The 25406-nt window shown below is 35.4% G+C and overlaps 1 protein-coding gene across 1 annotated transcript in view; it reads left to right on the plus strand.

Annotated features, from left to right (window-relative positions):
- Positions 1-25406, plus strand: part of Khdrbs3 (KH RNA binding domain containing, signal transduction associated 3) — a 139129-nt gene that overhangs the window by 26588 nt on the left and 87135 nt on the right. The window contains exon 2 of the mRNA XM_042699970.1: positions 20558-20676. Coding sequence (XP_042555904.1) covers positions 20558-20676 — 119 coding nt within the window. The remainder of the gene's footprint in view (positions 1-20557; positions 20677-25406) is intronic.

Below are 25406 nucleotides of genomic sequence, written 5' to 3' on the forward strand. Positions count from 1 at the left end.
AAACAACTTTTAAAAGATACATTATTTTTTTTCTTTTGGTGGCATCTTCATTTATTAAAATAGTTTAACCTTAAATACTGAGTAGTAGACAGTCAGTCATCACATAGAACAAAACAGCCATAAGGGCTTTCAGTATACAGTTTTCTCTTTCAGAGTCTTGAAGCTCTTCTTTACTACTACCTTATATGTGTTACAAATATGCTCTCCAAGAACCATTGGAGACACAACCATATACATGAAAATGAAGAATAGTCTTAGCAAGGCATAATTTACTTCAGCACAGACGGGTGCACCATCAGCCAAAAATCTGGCAAGCAACCTCACACAGCAGACAATCTGCTCCCATATTTATTCTAGCACAGCAGGCCCTGCCCCTCTGCTTAGATTGGTTGATCTAAGGTTCACAATCTGCTCGTGATTGGCTAGTTTAAATTGGGTAAAATGTATTTACATAAGGTGATTCTGAAATAAGATTAACAAGTAATCTCAGAACCAACTGCATCTGGAATATGTCATGATTCCATCTTGAAAAGAAACCAGTTTAAGACAAAACTGTACATTTCAGAAGCCATTTCTTATCCTACAGCAGTTCCTCTTTTCCTTAACAAGAGCCAAGCCACCAGGCCAAAGCAGGAACTTTTAAGCAATACACTTTGAAAGAAAAGACAGTTTTTCTCACATATAAATGCCTCTGTAGACTTTTCTGTCATACAAGGAACTTGATAATAGCATTAGTAGGCATTCCCAGTCTATCTTCCATCTGTCTACCTTTTTTACTTTATCACTGGAGACTGTCCCATGTCTTATACTTTTCATTGCACTCTGCTGGTCTGTATTCTTTGAAAACATTACCATGGGTATCTACATTTTTGCTCATACTATTTCCTATTCATGAGAAACCTCCTCTGGGGCCATTTCTTAGTCTCAATTAAAATACCACTCACTCTCAAATTGCCCTTGATTTTTTGACCTAAACATGTTTGTTGCTTTGTATAAATTTTACATTATTCCATTTGTAGTTTTTGTAAAGTGCTTGAGACTTAAAACATGCATTGTAAATATCAACATGTAGTCTTGGGTAAAATACTTCTTGAAAAAAGGGTTAGCATTGACTTTGCCACGTTTCAGAAGTGCAGGCCTCTCCTCATTAAGCTGCTGTTCAGAATCTTTATGTGTTAGCTGATATTGATAGCGTGTTGTAATCACTCAATAAAATCTTGCTGAATAAGTGAATAAGTGTTTGTACTTGTTTGTGAGAAACATACTCACCCATCCAAACTCAGAATGGATTCAGAGACTTGAATGAAGTACAGCAAAAGTGAGACTTCACTGGTTAATGGCAGTCTTCCAAAATAAGGTGTCTGGTAGGTAGAGGTTGCAGCAAGCAGTACACAAGTTCCTCATTAGCCAAGTACTGTGGGGTATATAATCTTCCTGGAAGTCACCTATATTTCATTATTTTCTGTTGAGTAATTTTATATATATGTACTTCTGGGGATTGGTTGAATTTTAGAATGAAGCTTTAATTTTCTCCACTTTCCCTTGCCCTTTCTTCTCATGGTAGAAAGGCTTTTCTGGGTATACAGAAGGCTTTCTGGCACATACAGTTTTATCCTTGTTTCACTGTAATCTACCATTCTTCCTAATTGACCACAAAAATTAGCAGGACCTTACAGGGGCAGGAACTTAGTGATAAGTGATTGTTATGTAAGCATACCATCCCTCCTGATCATTGACCCCCTTTTAACTTATTCTGTTAGTTTAGGGACCTTCCAGGAACAGGAACTTTGGGATAAACAGTTGTTATGTAAGCAAGCTCCTAGTAACTTTCCATTCAGGGTCAGATGCCTTGTCTTGAAATGGACCACCACTGGTAGAGTCTCTCATATTGTACAACAATATCACTACTCTTCAGAGGCCAGAGTTGCTCTCCTCCCAATCCCATATATACTCTTCCACCTCATCAAGCTGCTAGTCAGAATCTTTATGTTAAGGAACATTGGTAGCACGTTGTAGCACTCCATAAATTTCTTGTTGAATAAATGAATAAATGTCTGAACTTGATCTCTTTCTGTCAAATGCCTTTTCTTCTTAACTTCCTTTTTTGTTTTTAGTTGAATTCTCACTATACTGTGTAAACCTTTAGCCATAAATTGATCATAATGAATGCAAATAAACATTCCCGTCCCATGGCATCCCCAGTGCTCAGTGGCTGCATGTGGCTGCCATCTACTGTACTGAACCGCACAGTTCAAGAACTTTTTTGTCTTTATAGGATAGTTCTTTTGGACAGCGCTTTGTGAAATGGTTTTGACTGCCATTAGGTCATGCTTAGATGGGTGAGTACTAATTGTAGGTACTAGGACTGATGAATTTTGAGGATAGAAATAGCATAATAGGCAATGTCTTGTGAAAATCTGTGAGCACTTTTCAATTTGATATTTTCTTTTTTTAAATTTATTTTTATTATCTTTAAATGACTGTGCAGAGCAATTTCAATTCAGCATGTCAATTTATGAGTACAGTGCATTTTGATTAGTGTCACTCCTTCTATCATTCTCCCCTCCCACTTGTCTATCCCAACCACACCATCCCCTGGTTTCCTAATTCCATTTTCACGTGTGTATACATAGTGGTATTGACTGTATGTCCCCATTTTATCTCTTCATTTGTCTGCCCTTTCCTCTTATTCCCTTTCGCCTTAGACAAAACATGTTTCTGCTTTTCTAATGTGAATTTTGTTAGGGATTTCATCATGAGACTCTACTTTTGTGTTTAACACACTTTGTGTTTAATGTCCATTTACGTGTAAAGTGCATTTGGATCCAAATCACCTCTTCCATTCTCCCTCCTCTCAGTTTTCTTTTCCCTCACCATTCACATCAAGTTTTCTACTTTTTCATGGATATAGGTTGAGTATTATGACTTTATCCACCATTCCTTTTACCCCCATTCAAGACATAATGCAGTTTTTTAACATTCATTTTGGGAGGTGTTTATTACTTTTTAAAAGGGTTTATGCCTTGGAGTTTCAGTTCTGAACATATCATACTTTAATCGGCATGATTGTATATATTCCTTTGATTGTTTTTTGGTGTGTTTTCATGAAAGATTATGTGACCCTTTTTACTGAGCCTGGTTTGCTTCACTTATGATTCCCCCCCCCCCCCCAGATTTGTGTATTTCTGTGCAAATGATATAATTTTATCCAACTTCAACAAATCTTGGGAGAACTACGTACAAAACTGATATTAGGTGACACGGCTCCAGTTTCAGACTTTTGCAGATTGTTGTCAACACAGTGCAAGAAGCTGCCTGTTTTTTAATAATGTATATTTTGAACACCTTTGTGAAAAATCAGTTGCTCTAGGTGTGTGGGTTTATTTCTGAGGTTTTGGGATTTTTAGTCTGTTCTATTGCTTCTGTAGTCTGTTTTTGTGTCAGTATCAAGCTACTTTTATCTTCACTTCATAGTATAATTTAAAGATAGCTCCACCAATTTTCTTTCTTTCTCTTTTGCTGCTGCTATGTTGTTTCTTTTCCTTCTCCTTCTCCTTCCCCTTCCCTTTCTCCTTGTCCTTCATTTTCATTTTCATCTTTATCTTCGTTATGCTTCCATGTGAACTGTAGATTACCTTTGACAGTAGAGACATTTTTGTGATTGATTTTACCAATTCAAGCACATGGAAGGTCTTTTCATCTTCGATTTATACATCTTCAATTTCTTTTTTCAAGGTTTTAGAGTTTTCACTATAGAGTTCCTTCACCTCCTTAGTTATTCCTGAGCTTTTTTTTGCGGTTATTATGAATGGAATTAAAAAAAATTCCCTCTCATCCTGTTTGTTGTTAGTACTGATATGTGCATTGTTTTAGTGTCCTGTGATGCTGCTGAAGGTCTTTTCAGCTAGCTCTAGGACTCTTGGGATGGAATACGTAGGGTCTTTCAGGTATAGGGTCATATCATCTGCAAATAATGATGTAACTTTTTCTTGTGGATGGGAGATACTTTGAGGTCAGCCTTATTATGGCCACTGTGGTATTTAAGGACTTCCTTCAGGTTATAAATGTTTTTTTCGAGGTCTCAAGTAAAATGATACCCACCTTAGAGCCAATGACTGGTTTTCTGAAAAGACGGGTAGCCCACCCAAACAAACTGTGAGGAAGGGCAGGTTATGACAGAAGCATTTTAGAACCTCCCACTTTACATTCAAAGTTGGAATTTTACCAGGCTGACATCCTTTTCAGTGGTAGGATTTTCTGAGTAGAGAACATTCTGGAGATACTTTGACTGTCTAGATCCTTGTGATTTCTTTAATTATGGCTATGCTAATTGATATTTTCATTCTTTTAACTTTTTGCATACATTTTTCTCACCATATGAAGAAAAGTAGATGAAAGGGATTAGAGTTTACTGTTTCTGTTTTCTAGATATAGCACCTGCTAACCTTCAGGACTCTAGAATTAGATATAAATACCTCTAATTGATAGTCATGGTGATTAAGAGCTATTTGGCTTTCCTTTTTATTTTCACTTTATTAATGTATGTACCGAGCTGTGATTTAAACCCTAGGTTTTTTTTTTTAAACACTAGTCCTTGTTAAATTCTTGTCTCTATATTATGTCATTTTATCATTAATTTATACTCAACTTATTGTAGGTATCAAAAAGCTAGGTAGTTTTGCTTGTCTGGAGGCTGTAGGTTAATGTGCTTTTCTGTGAGTGCCATGAGCAAAAATAGGTGATGAAACAGCTCGATTAAGCGTTCACTTAGGATGATTCTTGCATTTTCCTGTAAGCAACTTAATTTTGTATTCATCTTATGCTTCTGTTTTGGCCTTATTTTTCCCAAGCTTTAGGTCATAGAATTTAGAGGACCTGGCTGTTTGTAGCATTTGTATGTAATACCTGTAATACAGTTTCTTTGTCAGAGGCATAATTAACAATATGATTTGTACATCTATTGCCTTCTGGTATTCACAACACAGTTTGTAAACTTAATTAGTTCTTGGAATAGCAAATGTTTTGAAGATGATAAACACTTCCTTCTGAATAATGTGTTGAATGGTTATATATTCATAGAAATTTTATTTTATGCTACTCAAATTAGGATGCTGATAGGTATGCTTCTCAAGGTAAACATCACCTGCAGTTGCATATTCTCAGATTATATTGTCTTCTGTGCTTTTCACTGGGGAAATCAGAAATTTAGCTCAGATAATTTAGCCTCTAGGAGGATTCATTATGGTTCCATTGTATAAAGCACATCTATGCTAATGTCATTACATAGATAGCATTTTCCCAAACTCTGATGGTGATCATTATATATACTGGGAGTGGAGTGGGTAATAAATAAGCATGCCACAATAGCAGCTCTCACAGTGGAGACTGAAGATGTCAGTAAGAAAGCACTCTCAGCAGCTAGGAGCAATACTGCAATAATACTGTATGTGCCAGAAACACTTAGGGCCTTTTTTTTTTTTTTTTTTTTTTACGTCCACTTGCCACTAATCACAGTGTGAAAAAGCATATTTTTTCTAATCAGTATCAAAACTAAAAAAAAAAAAAATCAAATTAGAGGTGTTTTAATGTCATTATACTAGTAAGTCTTCCCCAAAATGGTGTGTACAAGTCACAGGAGTATCCAGGTTTCCTCAGTCTTTATGGAGGAATAAACTAGAGCTGATTGAGGCTGGCTTGCCAGAATTTCTCTAGTGCTGAGGTTTGTTCTATTGTTCTCATACCTGTGTCCACTGTAGTGTACTAGTTACTGTCATTGGGACTCTAGAAGGCCCTTTGTGGCATAGTACCTAGCACTGGCTAGACTTCCATTCTGTTGGTTCCTGGGTATATTCCCTGTCTCAATCAGGGTCTAGTCAGGTAAGTAGAAGTCATACAAGAGAGGACTTAATATGTTGGTAGGCACTAATTTAGAAGACAGATGAGGAATGTTAAAAGTTATTCTGGAATAGTACCACAGGTACTGCAGCAGTCTCCCTTTAGCACAGAGGGAGAAAATGCTCCTTGGAGAGAGGACCAGGGGCCATTTGGGATCCTTAGCTCTGGAGCTTGAAAGGAACCTCACTGGGCTGGAACTGAGAGCTTTGAGGAAAGGACCCTGGCTTGTTGAGGAGGTTTGGTGAGTATTGTTGTGGGAATATGTGGCAAAAATCTGTAATTCTAGGAACTGGAAAGGATAAGGGAAGGAACACCAACTGTCCCTTTTCCAACACTCCTGTGGACAGGACTTCAGAGGGACTGAGGCAGGGAAAGAACATGGTTTCTCCCATACCTGTAGATTCATTGGTATGCAGTTAAGAGTTGATTGTTTAATGACAAACATAGGTGGTTTATTTGTAGACATAAAGGAAAAAGGCAACTTCCATTGGTTTTTAGATCCCTCATTAGCTTTTCTTACATGTTTGCCAAATCTTGCTGTGCCTCTTAATGAGGAATTTATTTACTCATTTGTTCATTCAGTACAACACTTTCTGAATATACATCATATTTAAGGCCCCAAAGTAGGTGCTGCACTTAAGGTTTCAAGTGTCTAAGAGCTAATCAGTCAGACAAATGCAAAGATGTCTGTAAATCTCAGGGTTGAAAGAGACCTTCAAATTCAACTTTCTGCCAGAAGATCGAGCCCTTTGTATAAGCATTCCTGTGTAACTGTGCTGTTAGACAGGGCTACTTACCCAACAATTGCTTTAAAATAGTTCCATTTTGGCAAATACCATTATGTATTAGAATTTTCATTTCTATAACTTGATTGGAGCTCTTTATAATTTCTACCTTTTGGTTCTAATTTTACTGTTCTACTTACTGACCTAATTTAAATCTCATTTTACATGATATTAAAGTATTTATGGCAGACAGTGAAATGTGGTAGATTAGAAGTTCTATTTGATTCCATGGTTGAGAAGAGCCAGAAGACTCTTCTTACTGTGAAAAGAAAGAAAAGCATGGAAAATCACAAAAGAGGGACAGGTCTGCTGAAAAGTTCAGGGAAAAAAAATCAACAGTAAGAGAAACTAGAGAAAATATACAAATACATAGTGACTGAACACATTTGAGTGATCAGTGAGCCATTTAAAATGTAAAGGGGGGAATTAGAAAATTTCTAGAATAAAATTAAAATGAAAACAACCTGCAAGAACCTATGGAACACAGATAAGTAAATAGTAGCAAGAAAGTTTTATAGCACTAAGTACCAATGTTGAAAGCATAGAGCCATCTCAAATTACCTTGGGATGTACCTGAAGCTTTTAGAAAAGTAGAGCAAATCAAATCTCAAGGCAGTGGAAGCAAAGAAGCAATGATCAAGGTATAAATGAATAAAATAGAAACTAAAAGAATGACACAAAACTTGCTTTTTTGAAAAGATATTGACAGACTCTTAGCAGTTAACCAAAGAAAAAGGGAGAAGACTTAGAAGTGAAAAGGAGGCTATCACAACAAACACCAGTTCAGTGTATTATTAGGGAATAATTAGAAAAATTATGTTCCAGTAAATTTGAAGATTTAGAAAATATGGATCAAGTTCCAAATGTTTATAATCTGCCAAAATTGAAATGAGAGTATATACACAAGCATCAATCTATAATGATCTATGAGACTGAAGCAGTAACAGTCTTCCAACAAAGATAATCCTGGGATTATCTACCTGGGCTTTTACATTAATTTAATATAAAAATGGCTATACTATCTAAACTGTAGAGCCAGTTCAACCCAGTGTAATGAACAGAATGAGGAAAATCAATGCTAACATTCAAGTGAAAGCATAGAAGCTCCCAAATCACCAAAGCATCCTGAATAAAATTATCCGTGCTTGCAGTATCACAATCTTTGGTTTCAAATTATACTATGGACCTTTAGTAACAAAAACAGCATGATACCAGCAGAAAAGCAGGTATGTAAATGGAATAGAAGTCTCAGAAATAAGCCCACATGCTATAGCCATCAGATGTTCAACAAAGGTACCAAGATGAAGTTGGAGGAAAGACAAATTCAATGTGGAAGACAGAATGTGTGTGTGTGCATGTGTGCATGCGTATGCGCATGCACGGGTATGTGTATGTATGTATGTATGTGTATGTATGTCTCACCCTGTAAAACATTCAATTCAAAATAGATCCCAAGACCTTAATGTAAGATCAAAACTTTAATGACTCAAAGATACTGTCATAGGCAGTGAAATGCCACTCATTAAATAAAGAGGAAGAATTGACCAATGACATTGGGTCAAATTATAAAGCTTCTACACATCAAAGGAAACAATTCCTAACAGTATAGGAATTACTAACAATTATTATGGTTTTGCTGGAAGTTTTTTTGCTGTCTGTTCGTTCAACAAGAATTAGTATCATAATAGAAAATAGATCTCAAAATAATAGTTTATTTAATTTACTTGCCCATTTATCAATGGGATTATTTGGTTATTTGGTGTTTTAAACAATTCTCAAAAACATAGAGATGGCAGCTGGGCACCAGTGGCTCATGCCTGTAATCCTAGCTACTCAGGAGGCTGAGATCTGAGGATCACAGTTCAAAGCCAGTCCTGGCAAGAAAGTCTGTGAGACCCTTATCTCCAATGAACCACCAGAAAATAGGAAATGGCCCTGTGGCTCAAATGGTAGAGCACTAGCCTTGAGCTGAAGAGCTGAAGGACAGTGCCCAGGCCCAGAGTTCAAGACCCATGACCAACCAAAAAAAAAAAAAAAACAAAGAGAGATGGCTAGTAAATATATGAACATATTCAGCAGCCTTACCCATAAGGAGATAACAACTCAAAATTTTATTGATAGTCCATTTCGCCACTGTCAAAATGGTTATCATCAAGAAAACGAAGAAAAACGACATGCTGAGGATGATAAAGAATGTAGGGAGAGGAGGGACAAATGAACTCTGAAATAATGTTAGTGGAAATATAAAGTAGTAAAACTACTGTGGAAATCATTATTAGAAGTTCCTTAAAAAACTAAAATAGAGCTACCATAGGATCCTGCCATACCTCTCTTGGGCATGTATGCGAAGGAAGGGAAGTCAGCATATGACAAATACCTGCACACCCATGTCTATTGCAGCCTCATTGCCCATCCCTAAAGAAAATGGAAAAAAGAAATGTACAAAGACACAATGGAATATTATTCTGACATGGCAAAGAACCAAATTTTGATTTGCAGGAAAATGAAATAAGCCATCCTTAGACAAATACTGTTACAAATATTGCATATGTGGAATGTAGACCTAAAAAAATAGCAGGCATTGCTATTGGGAGGATATGGCAATGGGAGTGTAAGTGTGGTCTAAGTAAAACATGTGAAACTCCTGAAAAAGCAGTGTTTGTGTATAAGCCGCCTTCTCACTTGGAACAGTTAACTATTTAGGATTTTTTTTCAATAATTTCTTCAGTTTTAGTGCCAAACAACTTTTTTTTCTGTTTCCTCCTCTATAGAGGCTTTATATAGTTTTTTCCCCTTAGATATATCCTCCTTAAAGAAATAGTGACATATCAAGTATATTATGTAGTTATTCACATATTGTGGCCCTTTGGTGAGTATTCAGGTTGCAAATAGCTAGCCTGGTTGTTAGAATAATTAGGGACTGATTGTGAAACTGAACTAAAATGGGCACTAGTGTGATAAATTCTACTTCAATTTTATTTTAAATAATCTGTCACTATACTATTGTACGTATAACCAACAGAAAGTATTCATTTGTAATCTTATTAAATATGAAAGTAATAGAGAGTAAAATGCTTGTATTATATGATTATTACAGAATATCTCTAGTGCAGTCATATTTCTAGCTCAAAGTGTGATAATGCCAGTGGGATAAATGAGCAAGACATTGAATCTTCACACAAAGGAAATGGGTTTTATAATGAATGCAGTCTGAACAGAACTAATCTCTTTCTTGGATCATTACTTTACCTAATCATAAAACTTTTTCTTTTCTTAAATTCAAATCCTTGCAGAGTTCTAATTGGTGACCTTTGGAGCCTGATAATTGTTTAAGATAGCTGGTATTTTGTAGCATACTTAATGATGGTTGCAATTAAAACTGAGAAATGGGGTTTAACCCTTAGATATAACTGAAAAGTCAATTTACCTTTTTTTGAGAAGATTTTTTTTCCTGTGATGCTGGAATTTGGACTGAGGAGCCTTACACTATGCTAAGCAGGCACTACCACTTGAGCCATTACCAGCCTTCAAAATGTTGTTAATAATTATTTTTATCTCTTCTTCCTAATAGTTTTTGATCTAAATCTATGTTACTTTGAATTTCCCATATGTAGTCTGTGTATTTCCTTCTACTGGAGAAATGTATTGGATTATATTAAAACTAATCTGCAGTCATTTGGAATGAATGAGAGACAAGAAGTACTGGCATCTCTTCTGTTTTCTAGGATCACCTTTCTGCTCCTGCTTTTAGGTAGTTTTTGTAGACATTAAACCAGTCTTTCCAACCTGTTGCAATAAATTTTTATTTTAGAACTTACTACCAAATGAAAATGGGTTAGTAAAGAAGAAATGTGCTGGTGTTTACCCTTAGGACCAATAAAACTGTAGGTGAACTTTAGCTCAGTAATTTGTCTTCTTCACTACTGTGCCTAACAGCATGCTGGAAATTAGTCTGCACTGTTGTACATTTATTATGTTCTTAACTTTCTCTGTTGCTTCTGTTATATTTCTCAGGAAACAGCAGGCATTCAGTGAATACAGTTGACTGAGTGTCCCTATATAAGGAAGTTCTTATTCACTAGGCAGGTGAAGGTTCACTTGTTGCTTGGAAGATTTTATTTAAATTTTGAAGTTAGCATTTTGTAGGATGGTGTATTTGGAGAATAAACAAAACTTTAACTCATACTTCTGCTCTGTAATTTTATCTGTTGTAAGTGAGGTGAGGTAGTCTTCTTGTCTGTCTGAGGAATTATAAAGACCACATCCATTTAAGCATCCAGGGTAACACCTGGAATCCGATTACTATCAAACTTCTTAGATTCCTTCCACCAGTTTTTGAGACCCTTTCTCTAATTCCTTTTTCATCTTTAGTTTTGTAAAGTTGCAATAATCCTTTTGAATTAGTTGATATTAAAATCATTGTTGTGGTTTAGTACCAAGATTTAGGAACCTACTAATTTCTTAATGCCACAGAGTATTTTCTTTTGTTTAGGAGATAAATTTACATTTCACTGTGATACAGAGTGACAGTCTTTTATTTGTGTTTTTCTTTTCTACTTTAATGCCAGTTCCGGTGACTGACTTGCATGTGGTTGGGAGAAATTAACCAGATAGTATGGAAGACAAGTGTTGGCATGAATGTGAAGTGTAAACTCTTGACACACTGTTTCAGGGAAGTTAGTAAAGCCACTATGGAAAACAGTATAGATTTCTCAAAAAATTAAACATACAATTACCACAGGATCCAGATAGGCCACTGGTAGGTATTTATACAGAGAAAAGGCAGTTTGCTGAAGCACTGTGTATAGACTGTTGTGTATTGCATCATTGTCAGTAGTGAAGATTTAGACTCATATCCACCAAAGAAAATGTATATGTATTCAGTGGAATACCCTTCAGACTATTCAAGGTTCTTTGACCTTGAGGACATTATGCTGTGTGACAACAAAGAGTAGAATTTTATGTTTATGGAACCACAACAAAGAAAATAGTGGTTTGTTAAATTGGAAGGTTTTAGTCTCAGTGCAGTTAGTTGCTTGTTTCTGACTGACTGAACTTAAGTTTTCCTTTTGTAGGCTGTGACCATGCATTCTGAGGTATGTGTCTGTTTCTGGAACCCAAGACTCAAGCCATTTCAGATAATGACTAGCTTGCTAATTTTTTTTTTCAAATCTGGCTGAACAAACAAATTATATATTGTAGTAAGTAATAATAACCTTGATGCTAAGTATTATATTAAATAAATAATAACCTTGTTACTTGCATACTTTCTGTGTTTTGCCCCAGTGTAATAATTTGAAATACTTCTGTTCAAAATCAGAATTCCTTTTGTATAGTAACGCCAAGGAAATAGAAGGCGATTGGCCTTAGGAATCTAGGAATCAGATAAACATGTCCTGTCTATACCTGTCTACATGATTATGTGACTGTCTTTTCTTTCTGTGCAGGGAAGATTGTTTTTACCTTGTAGCCTTGCTACAGGGATTAACCAACTGACAATATCTTTGTTATATATTTGTTATATTTTGGTTAATTATCTGTAATGTGTCCAATTAATTAATGTTTTCCTTTCCCCCTTCTTTCTCTTCTGGAGAAATTTGATTAATCTTTCTTTCTTTCCTTTTTTCCTTTCTTTTTTCCTTTCTTTCTTTCTTTCTTTCTTTCTTTCTTTCTTTCTTTCTTTCTTTCTTTCTTTCCTCTTTCTTTCTCTCTCTTTCTGTTTCTCTCTCTATATATATATCTGTGTGTATTTCAGTCTTACACATGTGCCTTAATCTTGTGTATGTGAGGAAATTTTGCATGAAATATTTTCTCTGTCTTTGAAAAATTGTGTAACTCCAAGTACACTTAATATTTATAGTATTAACTGTTTCTCCCTTGGTATTATATATGTATTTATGATTAGCTTATTCTTTCTTAAAAGCAGTGATTTGTCATTTCTGCTATTGAACATTATTTGCAAAATTATGGACTATATGGATCAATATGATTGGGGCAAATTTTAGTGTCTAACTCTGGTTTGAATGTAATAGGTGTTCAGTAAGGTTTAGTTAGGATTGTTTAAGTAAAGTAAGTCCTTAGTGAAAACATTTATTGTGTTGGAGGTTAAAATTTTCTTTTTAGTCCAGGAATCTCAGAGTAACAATTTTGTAATTTTTAAGACTTTATAATTACCTGAATACTATTATTTTGAGGTGAGTTTCTGAATGTTTTGAACATAGGCATTATCATTCCACTTTGGTGAGCTTCTTAATTTATTATAGGTCCATCTAAGGCCTGTGTTTTAATTAAAGCTGTTACGAATTAAGGTACTTGGAAAAGGGCAGGAGGAGGGGAGAGGACTGTGGTGACTAGCCACACTAATGCCTTATGGTGCAAGTACTTTTTGAGTTAATCATTTCAGGTTTTGGCCTCTACACATCGTTACAAGCTACATTAATGTCCTTATTCCATCTTATTTATTTATTTATTTAGCTTCAGCTACTGTATACAGAGATTGCTTCCATTTCACTCCTTTGTCATGTACTTTGGTAATAGAAGAGCCTTTTTAAAAAATCTTTTTATTTGAACTTGGCTCTTGATCTGTCCTTCAGCATTCCTTCAGATGTTTCTTTGTCTCCACTTTCAAACTTTACTGAAGATTATCGACATTGAACTTCTGTAGTTGGCACAGTGTATTCTTGACAGTGAAGCATTTCTCATAGCTAAGTTATACTGTAGAAAAACAGACATTGCTACCTTAAGAAAGTCTTAAAGTCCAACATTTGATACTTGAGATTATAGTTCTCAGAACATTGTCACATTTCAGGAAGCAAGAAAAAGATGCCAGGATTTATGACTACATTTCTACTCAGGAAGTGGAGATCAATCTCATTTTGAGGCCAGACGAGTCAAAGAAGAAGTAATGAGACCCTGGTTTAGTTAATAATCTGGCAGAGGTAGAGCACTTCAGTGGTTCCAGCTTTATGTAAGGCTGCTGTAGGAGGATCAGTAATTCAGGCAAAACCCCGCAAAGGGCTGGGGTATATGGCCCAAGTGTTTTTTTAGAATGCTGTGTAGAAGCGCTGAATTCAAATCCCAGTACCACCAAAAAAGAAAAATAATAGTGGTTAAAAGTTATAGTCTTAGAAGGTACTTGAAGATGAAAGTGCCATCTTCTGTGGCATCATACTATAGTAGTCTCCTTTCCCAGCTACATTTATGTCTTAATAAACTATCCTATCACAAAGTAAGGTAATAGGTTTTAATTATTTTCAGTAGCTAAGAAGGTAAATTAAATGAATATAGACCAGTGAATATAAAACAAAGAGCAGTATATGCCTGAAGTGGAATATTATTGAGTCTTAAAATGTAGGGATGAACCTTAAGGACATTGTAATACACATATTACAAGGTCTCTACATTTCACTTACATAAGGTAACTATTCAGACTTTTAAAAACATAGTAGATTGGTGTTTACTGAGGCAGCAGGGAAAGAGAAAAGTAAGAAATAGTTGTCTCATAGCTTTAGAGATTTAGTTTCATAAGATGAAAAAGTTGATCTGTTTCACAGTTGTGTTTGTACTTGACCCTACTGAACTTACTGAGCTGTATGCTTAAAATGGTTACTATGGTAACTTGCCTATGTGGGGTTTTTTTCAGCTTAAAAGACAGTCATTGAAGGTAAATAAAATGCAGGATTAAATCTGGACTCTGTTACTTTGTGACTGTCCAATTTTTGTCAAGCTTCTTACACGTATGACTCCTCAGGATCTTATTTCTGTCAAATGGTAGTCATCCAAACCTTATTAGGATAAAGAGATAGTTTATGTCAAAAACACAATCCTATACTTGTGAGACATAGGCAATAAAATAATAATAATTCTAAAACAACTTTCACTATTTCTTAGCATTCTGCTTTGTAATTTCATGTGTAGTAAGTCCAGTAGAACCATGTGTATATAAAAGAGGTGTCAGAAACTCTTAAGACTTCTTCCTGCTTGCAGAGGTGCAGGGATGATGACCTTCATGCCTTATCATGCCGCCATGTCACCCCCTCTGATGTGAACTGGGCTGGACAGATAAGCAATTGTGAATTGGTGCTACACAGGATAATGTAGGTCACAAAGAATTTATTGTTCTTTTGCCTAGATACCTTTTTTCCTTAACCTGTAAGAATTTAGCACCCACTTTCTTGCCTTCTAAGTAACCTTAGCGATTCCAGAACTATTGGCCTGGTTTTTGTAGCGCTCTATGCGTAAAATATGAAATTTGTGTATTTTCCTTCCTAGGTTTCTATTCTGGTCCCTATTGTAATTTCTTTAATGTCTCAGAATTCAGTTGTTGATTTTTTTGATACATGCCAATATACCCCACTCCAGGTGAATCCTGTTGCATTGAAACAGTGGATTCTCAAAGTATTTCATGAACAGTTTCCAAACATATCTGTATTTCAGTGAGATATGCATTCCAGGTAAATTTACCTTCACAACTTCAGTGAATGAATTATGAAGATCTGAATATCAAGAGAAAGAAAAATGTTTACCTAAAATTAGAATAACTTTATGCATTTTTAATATTTTAAAAATTGTATAATTTTAAATGTTACAATTTTAAATAAAATTTACATACATATTTAAAAATATTAAGTATTTTGTTTAATATTCACATAATTTAAAAATACCATGCAGTATAAAAAGGCAATGTACTCATTACCTGCCTTACGTAACTATAACCCTTCTGTACCTCATCTTTACAATACAATTTAAAAAAATTTAAAAAAGCAATATAGGAGAAAGTTTTCCTTTGTTTACTGTCTCCTCTTACATATCAATGTGTGCTCACACACTTCATGGACAAGTGACTATAAACGATGTATGTGATGTAAAGATGGCCCATGAAGTCCCTGGATCACATCTTGGATGTGTATTTGCCTTTTAAATCTGGTGATTGACACTTAGATGGTTGCTGATGTATTACTGTTAAGCACAATACTATATCAGAGAAGTATGTATGTAATATTTTATATCTGTGCTTGTATGTTTTCAGGATATTTTTCTAGAAATGTGTTCCTAGACCAAATGAAAAATAGCATTGATTAGAGCACTGGGGGTCAGAACTTTTCCCACTGCATTGCTACCCTTCAGATTCATTGAACGCAAACACACACTTTAGATGTGGCTTCAAGCTTGGGCAGATCTTCTGGATAAATCTAGAGATACTATATCCCTACATAATTTAATGATTACTTGACATATTTTATCAGTCTCCAGATTGTAAAGTGAAATGGATATATATATCTAGAGGGGAAATTTTTTAATAGATTTTTAAGCAGTTTTACTCTGTAATCATAGGTATACCCAAACTTCAAGGTTATATCTTAAATATTTTTTCTAATATTTACATATTAACCACTCTCACTATGATTACTTCAAAAAGTTACATGCTATCAAGCAAGAAGCAATGCTTGAAATTCTGATTACATGGAATTAAAAATTAAATAGTATATAGCTAGTCCAAATTTTTAAAAGTTACAAAAATCTGTTGTTTGAAAAATAGTTACAAAAATTATTTTATTCTTTCATATTTTTGAGCTTATGACTTCACGTGTACTGTACAGGCACCCACATGCTAAGCCAGGCCTCTAGCACATTTCGGCACTGGTAGTTTTAGAGCTAGCGTATTGGCTTCTACCCAGGCATGTGGTTGAACCATCATCCTCCCGTTTTTAATTTCCTGCTGCAGCTGGGATGACAAACATATGCCACCACACCTAGCTGCTTTTGTAGAGATGAAGTCCTGCAGACTTTTCTTTCTGAGCTCTAGCCTGGAACCAAGATTCTACAGATCTCAGCCCCTAAGGCTGCTAGGTTGACAGGCTCACACCATTGCCCCTGGTACTTTCTCAATTTGAGAAAGGGTTGTTAGAACTTTTCTGCTTGAGCCAGCCTCAAATCATGGTTCTCTAGATCACAGCCTAATCAAATATCTTGAGGTCAGGTATGAGCCACCTGCAGCCAACAAAATTTCCTTTTTTTTTTTTCCTTCAATGAAGTTTCAATATTAAATCTTTGAACTGTGCCAGGGATATTCCTAATTATTATATGAAAAAATAATAAAGATGGGATTTATTCTCTACTAATTAAAGCTGAAATTATGAATTATTATACTCAATGAAGCAGTTGACAACTGTTACTGCTCTTTAACAAGAAAAACAAAAGTAATTTAGTACATTTACAACATTAGTTCTACAATTTTGAAATTTTGTTATTTATTCATGAAAAGTTTCTGAAATGCAAAAATTTAGTTACCTCAGGAGGATTTTTTTCCCTGGTTGTGGGGCTTGAAGTCTGGGCCTAGTGCTATACCTGAGCTCTTCAGCTCAAGGCAAGTGTCTTGTGAGTATCACTGTTGCATTGCTTCACCCTTTGTCCTTTGTACCAAAATAAAAAACAGTGATAACAGAGGGGGAAAAAAAATGAAAGAATGAGAAATAACTAAATACAGTACCTTAAGAAAAATGACAACAAAAACATCCCCTCTTGTTTCCATATCTTATTGTTCACTTTGATTAACATCATGTTATAAGGCCATATGTACATAGCTCTTGAGCTATTGTGATTGTCTGCTAGAACAATCCTAGACATGTACTAATTATTACAAATGAGGGAAACCAGGCAGCCTGTTTCTTTAGGTCTCGCTTACTTCACCTAATAGCATTTTATTCAAGTCTATTTCCTTATGAATGGGGTGATGTCATTCTGTTAGATGGAAAGTGTAGAATTGCATTGTGTATATATACCACATTATCTTGAAAGGCATCTGGGTTGATTCCGTATCTTGGCTAAGGTAAACAGTGCTGCAGTGAACATAGTTGTGCTGCTAGCTTTAGTGTGGCCTTCCTTGTTTGTGATCCTTTGGGTAAATATCTAGGAGTGGGATTGCTGGGTCATAGGGGAGCTCTATGTTTTGCCTTGAGGAACCTCCATACTCCTTTCCAGAATTGTTGAACAAATTTATATTCCTACCAACAGTAATAGTATTCTCTTTTGGCCACATCCCAGACAGCATCTATTATTATTCATTTTCTTGTTAATGGTCAACAGGCCTTCTTTATCTTCAGATCCTTTTCCTCTGTTTTCTCCAGTCACTTGAATTTTTCTTGTGTAGTGTTTTCTGACAGCATCCAGTTCTATAACCAATATCTGCTGGGTATCGAACAACTAAGCTCTAGGGTCAGAATCAGCACCTGCTTTTCCCTTTCTCCACCTACACCAATTGAGGGCTCTCTTCCACAAGGCTGCTTCTGTATCAGTGCTCTACTCCACCCATTAAGGTGACACCTACCTATATTTCTGCCTAGCTGATTACACATTTAAGAGTTCTACATCTGCTTGCCCCCAGGTGAAATAATTTGCTGTGTTAACTCACAGAACTCCGAAAAGTATCTTGACTACTACTAGAAAAGTTTGATTGAGGGTTGAAAGTCTTTGTCAGCATCTATAAACTAAGTAACATCTCAGCAATTTAGAACTAAATCTTTACTCTGGTTTTAAACATGAAAAACCTGAATTCAAACACAGAACATAGAATGACACAGAAGACAATTATTAAGACCTCTGGAACCTTGAAATCTGTACTTCCCATTAGGTGCCCTTTAAATTCCAATAATTCTATTTTCTCTGCTATTGTTTGTTAATCCCTCTTTCATTACGCTCTCATCAGTTTTAGTGAGTCTTATTATAATTTCATGTAAACATATATGGGGGTTGGATCATACTCACTGCATCACCACCTTTCCCACTCTCCACGGCTGTTGGTCCTTGCTAAGTTCCCCATTTTCAGTCATGTCTTATCATCATCATTATTCTAGATTGTGTATGAGTGAAAGCATGCAATATTTTCTTCTAAGTCTGGTTTATTTTGCTTAGTCTGTTGAGCTTTAGTCCCTTTCATATTCCTGCAAATACTATTTCATTCTTTATTATTGAGTAATGTTCTGTTTTCTATATGAAAATCTTTCTGTTTAATAGATAACAGTGTGGTAAGAAATGGGAAGATGATGGAGAACAAAGTTCCCTGATGGTACTGTGAGGCCCTCTGCCTCCTTTAGTGTTTTCCTCCCTCTCTGTGCCCGCCTCAGCCCCCCACCCCCCTCCCCCATACACACCAGACTCGGACTTCAACTCAATATCTGATGCTTTTGCTTATTGCCTGGTAGTCTACCACCTGAGCCACCCTTCTAGAACCTGACTCCTTTAGTTGTTACTGGAGACTCAAATATGAAGCTTCTAGCTATAAACACATTCTTCTTCTTAGTAAATGTTTTGTGAAAACCTCTTTTCTTTCTGGCAGGACATAAAAAATGATGGGAGATACTGTAGTGGTACATTGTCTTCAGAGTCAGATACAATCTGAGCCGTAAATTCTGCCTTTCCATTAGTCAAGTTATCTCTTTGAACTCTCTTTGTTTTGAGAATTGAATTATGTCATGAATCTGAGCAGTCTAGTTTGCATTTTGATATGGCATCATTAATAATTCTTCTTCCTCCTTTTCTTCCTCTTCCTCCTCCTCCTCCTCTTCTTCCTGTTCTTCTTGTTGTTCTGGTTCTAGGGCTTAAATTCAGGGCCTGGGTGCTGTCCCTGAGCCTTTCTTCTCTAACCCAGTGTTCTCCCATTTGAGTCACAGCTCCACTTCTGGCCTTTATTTATTTTTGGTTAATTAGAGATTAGAGTTTCACAGACTTTTCTACCCTAATTGGCTTCCAACCACGCTCCTCAGATCTCAGCCTCCTGAATAGCTAGGATTTATAGGTGTGAGCCACAAGTGCCCCACTACGTAAAGTTCTTAATCATTTCTAACTCAACACACTAAATGGCAACACACTAAATGGGTAAATGTAAGTCTCCCTTTACATAAAGCCAGCTGATGCCATCTTTGGTTCTTTCTCCATTTAGCACCATTGCCCTTCTGTAGACAACATATGGAGTTGATGCGCACACCCTTATTTGCTCAGTTAGGAGTCACTCAAGCACTCTGTTATTTAATTGATGTGCAGTTAAATTCTATAGTCCACACATAAAGGAAGTGTATGCTAAGATTTCTGTTCTGTGAAACGTACACATGGAAGGTACTTAGTAGTAGATTTTTATGGAACAAAAAATAGATTTTACCCAGCAGAAACTTAGGTTTTCTTGGGAGAAGTGCCATGTTTTCCTTGTTTTCATGGTAGCAGTAGAGTTGCACATAAAGTATTTTGAGATGTCAAAGTAGAACCTTAAGTGTAGGAATAGTTGCACAGAAATAGTGAGATGTAGTGGTGAAGAGTCAGGAGAAAAGAAATCACCAAGTAGGGCAAAGAGCGTTAGGAAAGTTGTAACCAGTAACCATGAGCACCTGGCTAGTAAATACGGAGTGTAAGGAGGCAGGATTTGTTGGAGAGCCTGACTGATAGAAGCCTGTCTACAGCTTTTTGTGCCTATAGTAGGCAATTCTTGATCAGAAAAGCTTTGCAAATGCCAAGAATATGTATAAGTAGGGATATAGCCTTGTGACTGAATTGTGACTTTTTTTGCTTCTCTTGATATTTGATCAGCCCTTCTTTAGGATTTCAGTAGGCCCCAAAGAACTGTATTTGCATTTATTATCTAGTTCATTATTCTCCTTTATTAGCATAGGCAGTTGGAATTGACCTTGTAGAACCGTGGTGTGTGCTTTTTTCTTTTGCCTGTATGAAGATTGGTTGACAAATAGGAAACATTTTGCTACTTAATATCGCAACAGTTTAATGGTACTTATTTTATCATTTAATTTTCTGCTCCCTAAAGAGCCAGCCAGAACTTCTAGACTGTGCAGTTCTGGGTCATACACCTCATCAATATCTTTTTGCTTCCACAGAAATAGAAAAGTTTCAAAAAGGAGAAAGCAAGGATGAAGAAAAGTACATTGATGTGGTGATAAATAAGAACATGAAGCTGGGACAGAAAGTGTTAATTCCTGTAAAACAGTTTCCTAAGGTAAGACAGTGAGGTGTGTACTACAGACTTATTCATCTGAACCATAGGAAGACCTTTAAGTTATATTCTGTTTGTTAATTTTTAGAGATTTTCTCCCCTCAGCATTCCCAGCTATATATACCTTTAAAGAGCATTAAAAACTTAGTAAATTTAGTGATAATATCTTTTGTTTGATGCTAGTATAAGTGCTGCAGAAAATAGGTTTATGAATCATAACTGGCTATATGATTTCTTCCCCTCCATTTCCTTACTTGTAATATGAAGTTAGAATGTTAAGAATCAAATAAGCTTGTCTAAATTTGGCACTTAAAACAATGCTTGGCATGTGCATGACCAAAAATACTATCTATTCTTATTGTATTTAAATCTCATCCTTCTTTTACCTTTTTCCTTGCAATGTTCATATATGTGATTCATCTCATATGTGTTGTATATATCAGCAAATCATTTATTGAAAAATAATAATCTATTTCTTGAATGAACCACAGTTTATCCACTTGACCAGGTATTTTCAGTTTTATGTTATTAGGAATTTAAGTTGCTGTGAACCTTTAAGAACCAACCATTATGTGTCTTTATTGTTTTTTTCTCTTGGGTAAATACCTACTATTGAAATTGCTATGTATTTTGTTTTACAAAAAAATTCCTCTCCTTTTGAGTGGGACTATGGTTTTTTTATGATTTATTGTTTAATGTTTTGATGCTGTAATTTCTTGTGATGTTCATCTACTTTTTCTAACGATTATTAATAGTTTTATATAAATTTTATATACTTGTGGCTATTTGTGTATTTTCTGTTGTGAAATTTAAGTTTTTTACATATATATAATTGAATGATGAAAGCTTTTTTATACCCTCGATACAAGATTTTTGTTCAGTTGTTTTGCAAATATTTAGCTCACTCTGCAGCTTACTTGTTATTTTCTTAGTAGAAAAATCAGCTGACATTTTAAATTTTGATAGAATCCTTTTATGAATCTTTTTGTAAACTTAAGAAATCTTTACCAACTTCAAGGCAATATTAGAGTTTTTGTCATAAGTGAATTCTCCTGTGTTCACTCAAAGAGGCTGATCCCTATTTTTTTTTTTTAACAATAAGGTCTACGATGTATCTCAAATAAACTTTTATATATGGTATATCCTAAAGTTTGCCCTGCTTTGAGTGTGTCTGAAGTTGAATTCTCAAATTAACATGTTGGTAGTGTTTTGAAGTAGACCCTTTGGGAAGCAGCTAGGATTAAATGAGATCCTAACATAGGAGTCTCCTTGATGTCATTAGTGGTTGGTTTTATAAGGAGGAGAGAGGGGACAAGGCTTAGTGTCTTGCACCTGTAACAGAAGTCAGAGATTAGGAAGATCACAGTTCCAGGCTAGCCAGTAGTTAGGCCTGGTGTGTTTGCCACCATCTCAAAAGAAAAAGGTGGGTGTAGTGGTTCATGCCTGTCATCCCAGCTGTGGTGGAGAGCTTAAAATAGGATCATGGACCAAGCCCACCTTGGCATAAATGAGATCCTAAGTCAAAAATAAAGCAAAAAAGGGTTAGAGGCCTGGCTCAAGTGGTTTATTGCCTGTCTAGCAAATACAAAGCCCTTAGTTTGAACTCCCAGAGCAACCCCAACAAAAATCTCCAGCTCTAGTGTGCTTCATGTTTCTGTTTCTTCATGTAATGTTGTCTGTGTTGCTATAAGACAGCCCTCACCAAGGATGGATGATTGAGACTACAACAAGTTCAAAAGATTCTAGACACCAAAAGAAACAGCTTCCAGAGTCAAAAGACAAACACAGAATGAGAGAAAATCAATAGATAAAGGAATAGTATCTATACAAAGAACTTTAAAAACTAAAAAGTGAAAAAGCAATCCTACTAATAAATGGACAAGCAAATATACAGAAGAAATAAGAATACATGAAGAAATGTTCAACATTTTTAGTCATATGAAAAAATGAATATTAAAAGTACATTAAAGTTCTCTCCCAGTCAGAATGGCAATTATCAAAAAACCAAACAACAACAAATGCTTTTAAGGATACAGTCAGGGTGGAGGAGAGAAAACACCCTCATATACTATTGGAAGGAATGAAAACTAGTGTGATCGCTGTGGCAATCAGTGAGGAGGCTGCAAACCCTCAATAGAGAGCAAATTTATGACCCCATCATAATACTCAAACACATTATTTTAAGGAATGTAAATCAATGTGCAAGAAAGAAACCTATGTAGCCACTGTGGAATCTGAGTTACCCAACAACCAGTGAATGGATAAATAAAATTATACATACATACATATATACATATATACATACATAGTAATCAAAATTGACTAAGAAAAAAGGTGAAGTTTGTATTTATCCCCATTTGGGTATCTTTTGTTTTTAGCATCATTTGTGGAAAGATGCCTTCTTTCTATGGAATTTTTTGGCACCTTTGATCGAAATGAGCTGACTTTGGAAGTGAGAGTTATATTTCTTTTTATTTTTCATTGCTTCCTGTATGGATACTTATGCCAAGACCTTATTAGCTTGTCCATTGCATCATAATGTTTTAGTTAGTATTCCTTCAAATACTTCTTATCCCATCTTTCTTCCATTGAGACTTAAATTATATTTTTCTGCTTTGATATTGTTACAGTAAGGTTTCTGTGACTCTTATTTACTTTTTTCTCTCTACCCTCTTTTTTTTGCACTGTTTTTCAGATTTGATAATTTCTATGACTCTCTTAAACTTGACGTTTTTCCTATATTTGTTTCACTTATTAATGTCAACAGATAATTTTTTTCTGTCAGATATTGTAATTATTTTATAATGTACATTTAATGTGTGCATTTGTGTGTAAATGTATTTTTCTTTCACTTCCATATGATTTGTCTTTATCATTTATTGCAAGGGTAGTTTTTTCCTTAAGGTTTTGAATACAAGTAAAATAGATATAGGAACAGCTCCATCTTTTATTTCTGAAATGTGACTTCTTGGCTTACCTTACCTCTATTATTACTACACAGTATTCTTTTTTAAAAAAATATGTCATACCTTTTATCATTCCCCACCCCCTCCAACCCCGCCATCATCCCAGCTCTGCCCACCCCATTTCCTAGTTCCATCTCACATATGTATATTGAGTATTATGATTGTATTTGCATAGTATTTCTCACTCCACTTGTTCACTCTTTCATCCCATGCACTCATGAAGCATATTTCATAATATTCTTTTCATCTTGATAAAAAGCTTTATCACATGGTGGAACAATTTAGGTTGTAACGTACACATTGTAAAAACATTAGATTTTTGGAATTTCTCTCAGTGACGTTAATATCTTTTAGTATCTAAGTTGATATTATATTAACTTTTTTAGATTCAGACTGCAATGTCTTTGTGAGAAGTCTGTTCTTATTTTTACTTTTGTACTCATTTTTTGGTATAGATTATTCAGGGTTTACCTGGAGATTTGGGTAAACTTTTATACACAATTTGAGGATCTCCAACTATGGCTCTGTTTTTTTTGGGACCTTTTCCTTATATTTTAGTACTTGCCTTTCTCAAACCAAGTGAGTCAGGCTTTAAAATAAGTTCCCAAATTCCATAGTGTGTGTGTGTGTGTGTGTGTGTGTGTGTGTGTGTGTGTGTGTGTGTGTGCGCGCACGCACGCACACGCACACAAGTATGTGCACATGCACATATGTGTGGTTGATTGTTAGTACTGGGACTTGAACTCAGGTACTTTGCTCTCCCTTGGCTTTTTCTCTTAAGACTAGGGCTATGCCATTTGAGCCATAACTCCACTTCCTTCTTTTTCCAAGTCTTGACTCCCATCATAATCTGCCTCTCTTGATTACTCTCCAGATATCAAGATAGTTGGCTTTTTTATGCACACATACTATATACACACTATATTTTTATTAGTGTATATTAATTGTACAAAGTATGTTCTTTGTGCTGTTATATTGGTGTACATGCATAGAAAATACTTTGATCATATTTATCCCATTATTACTCTTACCTCTTTACAATTTTAATAGTTTTGTAATTTGCTTTAGAGTTTGAGTTATTAGTCTGTTTTAAGAGATGATTCAACTTTATTTTCAAGCCAAAGCATATAATTTTTTTAGTAAGCAGGAAACTATTTATGAACATTTCATAGACAGTCTCATTACTAAACAATGTGTAATAGAAAGATGTACAATCTCTTTTTTTAAGACTTCGTATTCTAGCAGATGATGATTAACCTGATATTACTATTTTGTTGTAAATGACTTAGTATATTTGATCAGATATGTGAAGAAAGTATATGAAATAAAATCTCAACTACTGTTTTTCAGTGTCAGCTTTGATGAGATTAGGGAAGACACATTCTAAGTTCTTTGTCTAAATAGACAAAACTATTTCAAGTATTTAAAGTATCTGAGAGGTTGCTTAGGAGTCTGTACTGCTTTCCAGATACTGAGAAGGGAAATCTCTATTTAGCGAAATGGAGCATGCAAGTTTTGAGACACCTGTGTATGAAAGCTAAGGTAGCATTGCCACCCTCTAAAGGAAAGCTTTCCTGAATGTGCCCACTAACCAGACTTAGCCAGAGGGATTAGAGGATGCCCCTGCCAGGTAGTTGTCTTGAGAAGGGCACAGCTTGATGTAGAGTAGCCTCTCAGGGCAAGAGAGAGCTGCTGTTTCTGAAACTCCCAATTAATAAGGCAATGCCCAGTCATTGAATAATATTCTCTTCATGAATGGCTTCTGTA

The sequence above is a fragment of the Dipodomys spectabilis genome, unplaced genomic scaffold (genome assembly GCF_019054845.1).
Source record: "Dipodomys spectabilis isolate Male_0828 unplaced genomic scaffold, ASM1905484v1 ptg000264l, whole genome shotgun sequence".
In the NCBI taxonomy this organism is placed as follows: Eukaryota; Metazoa; Chordata; class Mammalia; order Rodentia; family Heteromyidae; genus Dipodomys; species Dipodomys spectabilis.